General features: G+C 39.1%; 1 protein-coding gene across 2 annotated transcripts; it reads left to right on the plus strand.

The window, feature by feature from the left end:
* Positions 1 to 3006, plus strand: LSM5 (LSM5 homolog, U6 small nuclear RNA and mRNA degradation associated). 2 transcript variants are annotated; one of them, XM_032872149.1, is made up of 5 exons: positions 1 to 105; positions 1230 to 1325; positions 1586 to 1613; positions 2263 to 2335; positions 2754 to 3006. In XM_032872149.1, exons 1-5 carry the CDS (start codon positions 60 to 62, stop codon positions 2784 to 2786), a joined length of 276 nt encoding a protein of 91 aa, XP_032728040.1. In that variant the 5' UTR covers positions 1 to 59; the 3' UTR covers positions 2787 to 3006. The 2 variants fall into 2 exon arrangements, with proteins under 2 accessions (XP_032728040.1, XP_032728041.1); XM_032872150.1 differs by lacking the exon at positions 1 to 105 and adding an exon at positions 924 to 1020.
* Positions 3007 to 10022: the final 7016 nt, after the last annotated feature.

The raw sequence follows: 10022 nt of genomic DNA on the forward strand, positions 1-10022 counted from the left end.
GCGCTCTTTCAAACTCGCCGTGCAAACGTCGGTGCGGGCAGGCCACTTCCGGCGTAGCCATGGCGGCTAACGCTACCACTAACCCGTCGCAGCTGCTGCCTCTAGGTAATCGTGGGGTTGGGGACCGGGCTGTTCAAGTTAAGTTTTGGGGGCCAAGGGGCTGAGGCTGAAGTAGCCCCTAGCCGAGTGTTGGGGGAAATGTGTCGAGGAAGTGCTTTACCCTCCGCTGCTAGTCCCTGGGCTCCCGAGTCTCTGTGGCCCCGGGCCGCCCAAGCGTTTTCAGCGTGGGTAGGGGTCCTTGAGGCGGGGACTTGTGACTCCCCAACCAAACGTAACCGGAAAGGTCCACGCTTAGTAATGTGTCGTCAGCCTTCCTTGTTGTGGGCTTGCCTCTACAGTCATGGGTAGCACACGCACTCCTCCACCTGGCGTTTAAGCACCCCAGGTAAGATCCTGTTGTATGGCTGGTTATTGAGAGAAGCACTGGCGCCTGGGATGAGCCTAAAAGAGATATCTGGAAACTGGTTTTGTTACTCAGTTAATGAGCCTCTGTGCACTAGACTCAATGGCTGGGCACTATTCGACAAATTTAAATCACACCCATTGTCTTCACATGGCACACAAACCATTGGAGGAGCTAGAACACTGGACAAGTAAACGTCATGCCAAGTAATGCTAAGCCAGCTAAAGAGATGTTCAAACTGCTGTCAGAGCACAGAAATAGTGACAGGAAGAAATCTCTGGTGAAGACAGCTGTGCCTAGCAAATTTGTGTCGATGAAGAGTTGATTGATTTATTAGAGGTGGCTGTGACTTAGAAGTTTTCATTCCTTCATTCCACAAACTCTTTTTGAATGCTTGGTGTATGCCAGGCATTGTCCATTGAGGATATAGTTATGGGAAAACAACCGCAGCCTCGGCTCTCATGGGACTAGACTCTGATGGTGGGGATTCATATGTTAATTAGGTAACCTAAAATAACATAAAATCATAAACCGTGATAAACTTCAACAAAGGAGAGGTAAGTGGTATAAAGAAAATTTTCGTTAATTATGCAACAGGGATATGTGCTATAAGATCTAAAGTTTTTGAATGAATTCTTGGTTTATCTTTCACCATATGCAAGTAAGAAGTGCCAGTAGCACTCAAGTATTTGTTGAAATAGTGAATAGGTAAAATAATCTTTTTCCTCCCCCCCTTTTCCCTTTTTTTTTTTTTTTAAATATATAGAGCTTGTGGACAAATGTATAGGATCAAGAATTCACATTGTGATGAAGAGTGATAAAGAAATTGTTGGCACACTTTTGGGATTTGATGACTTTGTCAGTATCCTTTTGAAAAGTGGTGGTGTGGGATTTCCTTGAGTATTTAAGAACAGAAGTAAGAATATCGACAGTATTTGCTGATTATTATAATAAAAATTTACTCTCAGCATGATAGTGTTCTAGGAGGTGTGTGTACTGAAAGAAGATAAAGTTCCTGCCAATTACAAGTATTTTGTATTTGAGCCATTGTATTAAACATTGTAATTAAAACTGAATAAAGGTAGAAGCCAGAGCAAATTTAACCTTGACAGCAAATTTCAGATATGGTACTGGAGGATGTCACTGAATTGTGAGTAGTATTAAAAATTAAAGAAATGGCTGGGGGGGATTTCTCTTTAAGTCAATTTTAGTATTAGTGAATTTAAAATGATTTATGAGAAAACATTGCCTGTTGGAAATACCTTAGAGATAGAAATTTTATCTACTGACTCTGGTAAAGTTGGATCCTGCAGTTATTACCATGTAATTATTAATGAGTTGTTAGGAAGTTAATGGAGACAGAGCTTTAACACAAAAGAAACTAAAAACAGCCAAGAATGTTTGGGCTCAGGCAAATCTAGGTACTGATAGAGCATTTAACTATAACATAAAGTATAAATGATGGCTCCATTATATTAGTTATAAAGATCACAACCAGTGTCTGCTTTCAAAATTGGGTTGATTACAGATTGGTTTAATAGTAAACATTCCATTTCATGTTTGATCTCCTTGGCAAGTTTCAGCTTCTTTTATGAAGATTGGCCCTAGTGGGTATGGATCTTAGGCCAGTCAGTTCACTATGTTGCTTTTGGTCATCCAGTGGATGACCTTTGTCCCCTAAAACCACAGATAGAATTGCTTGACCTCACATTTATTTATATTCAAGAATAACTTTTTAGGGATTAGAATGTTGACTTTGACTTTCATTGTTTATCTTGATTCTATTTTATTTCTTTTAGTGAAATCACACCAGAAGGAAGAAGGATCACTAAATTAGATCAAATTTTGCTAAATGGAAATAATATAACAATGGTAAGACAGTAAAGCTGTTTTCGTTGTTGTTGTTGTTGTTTTAGACATTAGCCCATTTTTTGTGAGGCAGGTATTACAGATTACCTGCCTCTACTAAATAAGTGTTCATGGCCCAGTGGCCTTTAAGTTGGGAAGAAGATGCTCTTGTGATCAAGGCTCTAAAGCTGAGCCGAAAATGACAGTAGGCTTGGAGATTAGTTTGCTTGGGCTTTTAAATCTTTTAGTTTGCCAAGAATTATTGTTTAGACGCTAAATATTAATTGATGATGTTGGGAATTGTAAACAGAAGCAATGACCTAGAGAAAATGGGAATGTGAGGGAGGAGCAGAGAGGCACAGTGGCTTTGATGGATGAGGAGGGGTTTTTAGATGGTGTGGGTGGTGGTGTTACTAATAAAGCTCTTTTTCCTTCTATGCAGCTGGTTCCTGGAGGAGAAGGTCCTGAAGTATGAATGGATTTCCTTGACTTAACTGTTTTGTGTTATAATGACAAGATGGAAATTTTTTTTTAACCTTTTAATGTTTGGATTCTGTAAAGCTAAGTTTCCCGTTAAAGGGAAATGTTTTGAAGATGCATTGTAAATGCCCATTTTTGTAAGTTAATCATTATTCTCTTGGAAAAAGAAGAACAGTTTGTTCTTTGAAGACTAAAATAAAAGTGTTTTTGGTTAACTGTCATTTTATTTTTTGTACTGCAATAACCAGCGTAACAAAGATTGTAGTTATTTTTTTTATTTTAACATACAATATATTATTTGTTTCAGGAGTGCAAGTCTGTGAATCATCAGTCTTAAACAATTCACAGCACTCACTATAGCACATACCCTCCCTAATGCCCATCACCCACCCACCTTATCCTTCCCATTCCCCTCCCCTCCAGCAACCCTCAGGCTGTTTCCTGAAATTAAGAGTCTCTAATGGTTTGTCTTCCTCCCTGTCCCATCTTGTTTGATTTTTTTTCCTTTCCCCTGCAACCTGCCCTGCCTCTCAAATTCCTCATGTCAGAGAGATCATATGATAATTGTCTTTCTGTGGTTGACTTATTTCACTTAGCAGAATACCCTCTAGTTCCATCCACATCATTGCAAATGGCGAGATTTCGGGGTTTTGATGGCTGCATAGTATTCCATTTGTGTGTGTGTGTGTATCACATCTTCTTTATCCATTCATCTGTTGATGGACATGTAGGCTCTTTCCATAGTTTGGCTATTGTGGACATTGCTATAAACATTCGGGTGCACGTGCCTCTTCAGATCACTACATTTGTATCTTTAGGGTAAATACCCAGTATTGCAGTTGACTGGATTGTAGGGTAGATCTATTTTCAACACTTTGAGGAACCTCCATACTGTTTTCCAGAGTGCCTGCACCAGCTTCCATTCCCACCAATAATGTAGGAGGGTTCCCCTTCTCTGCATCCTCACCAACACCTGTTGTTTCCTGACTGGCTAATTTTAGCCATTCTGACTGATGTGAGGTGGTATCTCACAGTGATTTTGATTTGTATTTCCCTGATGGCAAGTGATGTAGAGCACTTTTTCATGTGTCTGTTGGCCATTTCGATGTCTTTTTTGCTGAAGTGTCTGTTCATGTCTTCTGCCCATTTTTTTTTTTTTTTTGAGATTTTAATTAATTATTTGACAGACATGGTGAGAGAGGGACACAAGCAGGGGGAGTGGGAGAGGGAGAACAGGCTTCCCACAGAGCAGGGAGCCTGATGTGGGGCTTGATCCCAGGACCCGGGATCATGACCTGAGCTGAAGGCAGATGCTTAACAACTGAGCGACCCAGTGCCCCCTGCCCATTTCTTGATCGGATTATTTGTTCTTTGGGTGTTGAAATTGATAAGTTTTTTTATAGATTTTGGATACTAGCCCTTTGCAAATAACCTTCTCCCATTCTATTGGTTGTCTCTTGGTTTCGCTGACTGTTTTCTTTGCTGTGCAAAAGCTTTTGATCTTGATGAAGTCCCAATAGTTCATTTTTGCCCTTGCTTCTGGTGATGTTTTTTAGGAAGAAGTCACTGTGGCTGAGATCAAAGAGCTTGCTGCCTGTTTTCTCCTCAAGGATTTTGATGGATTCCTATCTCACATTGAGCTCTTTGATCCATTTTGAGTCTATTTTTGTGTGTGGTGTAAGGAAATGGTCCAGTTTTATTCTTCTGCATGTGTCTAATTTTCCCAACACCATTTGTTAAAGAAGCTGTCTTTTTTTCCATTGGACATTCTTTCCTGCTTTGTCGAAGATTAGTTGACCATAGAGTTGAGGGTCTATTTCTGGGCTCTCTCTTTTGTTCCATTGATCTATGTGTCTATTTTTGTGCCAGTGCCATACTGTCTTGATGATGACAGCTTTGTAATAGAGCTTGAAGTCTGGAATTGTGATGCTGCCAACTTTGGTTTTCTTTTTCAACATTCCTCTGACTTTTGGGTTTTTTTTCTGGTTCCATATAAACTTTAGGATTATTTGTTCCATTTCTTTGGGAAAAAAAAAAAAAAACAACTGATGGTATTTTGATAAGGATTGCATTAAGTGTGTAGATTGCTTTAGGTAACAGACATTTTCACAATATTTGTTCTAATCCATGAACATGAAATGTTTTTCCATTTCTTTGTGTTTTCCTCAATTTCTTTCATGAGTACTTTTTAGTTTTTTGAGTACAGATTCTTTGCCTCTGATTAGGTTTATTCCTAGGTATCTTACTGTTTTGGTTGCAATTGTAAATGGGATTGAATCCTTAATTTCTCTTCTGTCTTGCTGTTGGTATATCGAAATGCAACTGATTTTATTTCTCCAGAAAGAGATTCTCTAGCATCTTCCATACTTTTTTCAAGCCCAGCTAGCACCTTGATTGTCATTCTGAACTCTAGATCTGATATCTTACTAATGTCCGTATTGATTAGGTCCCTAGCCGTCGGTACTCTCTCTTGTTCTTTTTTTTTTTTTTTGAGGTGAGTTTTTCCCCCTTGTCATTTTATCCAGATAAGAATAGAGGAATGAGAGAACAAAATACTAAAATGGTAGCAATGACCCCAGAAAAATATACCCTAACCAAATCAAGAGACCCAAAACCAGGAGAAGAAAGGAGGAGGGAAAAAATATATATCTCTATATCTATATAGATAAATATATATGGTAAAGAGTGTGATCAGACTGGTGACTAGAACAAAGCCATGTACTAGATTTAGGATATACTTTGATCTGTTAGGAGAAAGTGTATCCCAAAATTTTGAAGAAAGAAAAACCTATATGTATACAAGAAAAAAGGTTAAATACAATGAAGGGATAGAATATGACTTTAACAATGAACATTAAAGATTTTTTTAAAAGGTACTGATAAGATAAAATAGTTAAAAAAACATTAAAATAGGAAAGTGGAAAAATTATAAAAAATAGAATAAGAAAAAATAAAATTAAAAAAATTTAACTTTGAAAGACTAAAGAATCATTGGAAAAAAGCCGTGAATTCCATATACTGTATTCCCATATTTCTGAGGTTTTACAGTTCTCATTGATCAGTGAACTTGGTCTTGGCTGGATGTTCTTGCCTATCTTCTAAGGGAGAGAGGCCTGTTGTAGTGATTCTCAAATGTTTTTGCCCAAGGCGGAATTGCACCGGCCTTGCCAGGGGCCAGGCTAAGTAGTCTCTTTGGTTTTGCTCTTAGAAGCTTTTGTTCCCTGAACGCTTCCCGTAGAGCTGTAGAGCTCTGGAGGATGGGGAATGAAGATGGCGGCCCCCCAATCTCCAGCTGGTGGGAGCTGAGAGCTAGGGGCCCAACTCCTCAATGCACCCTCAGAGAAAAGCAGTCAATCACTCCTTTCTCCCTGGTCTCTGGCCACACTCTGTGCTCACCCAGCTTGTGACTGAGCGTTTCTGTCTCTGGTGGCATGGCCCGTTTGGAGATTCCAAACCTTGCAGATTCCTGGAGGAGGAAGGAGGGGATCTTCTTGGCATTTGTGGAGTCCCTGCTCAAAGAGTAGTGGCCAGACTGTGCCTCAGATCATGGTTTAAGGTAACTTCGAGCTGAGAGCCCCTCCTCGGCTCCATCTCTGCAGCCGGCTTCCCCACTCTGACACCTTGGGGGGGGGGGGCTCTGCCACACTCAGACACCCCTGCTCTTTCTGTGACACCATGGGTCCTGAGATCACACTGTCCCTGCAAGGGCTCCACCCCCCATTTAGCTCCTGGACCCACGTCCCTCAGTGGAGCAGACTTCTAAAAGTTCTGATTTTGCGCTCCGCTGCTCCACCACGTGCTGGGAGCCGGCCCCTCCCCCGCATCTAACTTCCCATATGTCACCTAGGATTCATTTCTCCGCATGTCCTACCTTCCAGAGTGTGGTCACATTTCTGTTCCTAGAATCGCTGCTCTTCTCCTCTATCTCCTGTTGAGTTTGTAGGTGTTCGGAATGGTTTGATAATTATCTAGCTGAACTCCTGGGACCTGATGATATTAGGTCTCCTACTCCTCCGCCATCTTGCTCCTTGAGATTGTAGTTATTTTGTCACTTGTTTTCCTATAATTTTATGCCCATTTGCTTCCTCATTTACCTGACCATTTGATTCTCAAAAATTGTTCCAAACAAAATGACCAACTTTGACTTAAAACAGTTGCATTTAAAAAACTGTTACTTACAAAATTCAGTTTAAACTCTGGTGCCTTGAGATGAAGATTTTTCTACTGAATTCAAGTTCCATTAACTCCAATTAAAAACAAGCAAACTTTTAGTTATAAATAAGTCTTGGAGATGAAAAGTACAGCATAGGGAATATAGCATATAATATTGTTATGATATATGGTGACAGATGGTAACTACACATATTGTGGTGAGCATAGTGTAATATATAACATTTTTGAACCACTAAGTTATACACCTGAAACTAATAACATATATCGACTGTACTTCAATAATAAAAAAAGGCAAAATATATGGGTAATATACATAGATTGAAGAAATGGAGATAAGTAAAAAAGGAAATATTCATTACACTTTGCTGTATAGCCTCTTAGACTTTCTCAGTACACTCAATACATATTATTTTTACAAAAACGTGCTCATCCAGAATATACTGTTTTCTAGCCCCATTTAAGACCTTAAAAAATTTAATTGATGCACATCTTTCCATGTCAAATATTTCAATAATATTTGTGTTTGCATCATATTTCATTAAATGGTATACCATAATTTAGACTATTTTTAGTACTGGCCACAGTAGTCTAACTCTTTTTATGCTTTTATTTTTCTTAGAAGAAATTGATAATGTGAGGTTAAAGGGTACAGTAATGTTGCCAACAAATAGTTTCTATCATCCTGTACTTTATCAGCAGTTTTTCATGGTATTCTTCTTCTTTTATTTTTTTCATAGTGCTCTTTACATACTTCCCAGCATTGGCTATGTTCTGCCTTCTCCTCGCCTTGCTACTGTGATAGGCAAAACCTGGTATGTTTAAAGTTTTCTTTTGTACTCATTTGTATTTTATGAATTATTTATATGAGGCTTTGCCATTGAGATGCTTGTCTTTTTCTTACAAATTTGTAAGAATTGTTAAGAGGTTACTCATAGTCATGTATTTTGCAGGTAATTTTCCCAATTTATAGTTTGCCTTTTATTGGTACCTTTTTTTGACATAATGTATTTTTATGTAGTCATATGTTGACCTCATCTCTTAGGATTTTTGTTATTGGTACACATGGATTAGAAAGACCTTCTTGGGTATGATTCTATTTTTTGGTGCTTTATATATATATTTTTGGTATCTTTTAAATCTTGCATCCATCTTCAATTTTAGGGTTTCCATAACAAAAAATGATCCAGCTTTCTTTTTTCTTTATTTTTTAATCCAACTATATTTTCCAAAAAACAAAGCACGGCTTTGTGGTTTTGTTATGTTTTGTTTTGTTTCATTGTATAAATACTCCTACTGTGGCTGATTTCAAGCTGCCAATGGTTTAACAGCTAGCTTGCAAGGTTCCCCAAAGATACAAGGGTTGGTTCTCAGGAGCTACTAGGAGCCTATTTTGTTCCTTGCTCCCCCAACCTCTGACTCTTGCTAGAGAATATTTTCCTCCTGTTATTTCTTTCTCTTTGGAAGGGGATCAAATATAATAGTGCCCTCTTTTCACCTTTTTACTTATCACCCAATGGGAAATGGGTGGTCATATTCAGCTCTTAATTTTTTCCCTAGGAGTTAGCTACAAGGAGCTCATTTTCTTAACTTCAGCATGCTAGGAGTTTTAGAGAAGCCTGACTTCACTTAGGGAGGCATACAATTACTTTTGCAAGGTGGATGAGTCTGCTGGGGTTCTTACCTACAGATAAGTGGTATCTCTTAATCTAGTCTTTAACAGTAATAAAGATGATAGTATGACTCCCATCTGCTTCTGCTTTTGTCTTATGCTGCAGTTTGTTTAGAATGGGTACTACCGTAAATAAGGGTCTCTTGACCTTGACACTATTGACATTTTTGTCTGGATAATGCTTAGTTGTGTGGACCATCCTGTGCATTGAAGGATATTTAGCAGCATCCCTAGCCTTTACCCACTAGATGCCGATAGCATCCTTTCTCTTCTTCCCCAGTTGTGACAAAAATGGCTCCAGATGTTACCAAATGTCATCTGAGGGCAAAATAATCACCCGTGGTTGAAGATCACTGTTCTAAACAATAGGGATAGTAGTTATTGGACCCTTCAAAATTCCCAAATGTTTGGTGCATGGGTGAGGAGTACTGCATCTAGACAATAAATAAAAATTGGGAAGAAAATGCTGTGATTGAGTATTCCAGTGGGATAAAATGGGTGGTTTGAAGCTGAAATGATCTTGTATTAGGTGCTGACCATACAGGATTTTCACTTTGGCACGTTGCTGGTGAGTGGCTGTTTTCCCCCAGGTATTGTTTTCTCTCTGGAGGCACGGCTGCATGTGCTGGGCCCTAAAGTGGTGGTGAGGCCTCAGCAAAAATGAGAGCAGCAAAGGCAGAAGGTTTGCTGGCACTGATGACTTGTGTGAGTTTTTCCCTCAAATTTTGGTTTGAAAAACTATCAGAATCACTCAGAGACTAGCAAAGAACACCATGCTCCAGGCTTGTTGAAGGGCCTTGGGCCTTTGTAATTTTATAGTGGGTTCCCAAGTTCCCCTGATAATTCGAATCCTCACCAAAGCTTGAACTCCACTGTTTTAGAGTATAGACTGCTGCAGGGATAGTTTTTAAAGTGGGTATGATTGAAACATGGTTTGATGATAGAGATGAAAATCTGTATATGTTAGTGAATGGAACAGTTTTTGCTGCATTTAAACTGCAAGGCAGCCAAGTTCCTTGTGTACTATGGAGTACTAGTGGAGTTCTAGTTTACATTGTTAGTGCCAAGCCTTGGTAGGCAATGATTCATCTGCAGCCTCCAATGCCAGACTTTGGTCTGGACCAAGGAGGAATTTGTCCATAGGCAGGGGTAATGCTGTTCTTCCCCATACATCTCATAACCTTGAGTTTTGATGATTGCCAGATTTCTCCATTGTAAAGTTACAATTTCCTCCATTTTTACTAAATGTTCTGTGTGGTGATTATACAAGACCTTGCAAATACCCTGTTAGTCATCCCACTATAACCCACCAGTTTTTGTATTCATCAATGTTTCGTACTGAAATTAATTAGTTATTATTACTTAATAAGTAGATCATGTATTAGAAGG

This window comes from Lontra canadensis, unplaced genomic scaffold, assembly GCF_010015895.1.
Source record: "Lontra canadensis isolate GAN:19392208 unplaced genomic scaffold, GSC_riverotter_1.0 scaffold2, whole genome shotgun sequence".
NCBI classification, from domain to species: Eukaryota; Metazoa; Chordata; class Mammalia; order Carnivora; family Mustelidae; genus Lontra; species Lontra canadensis.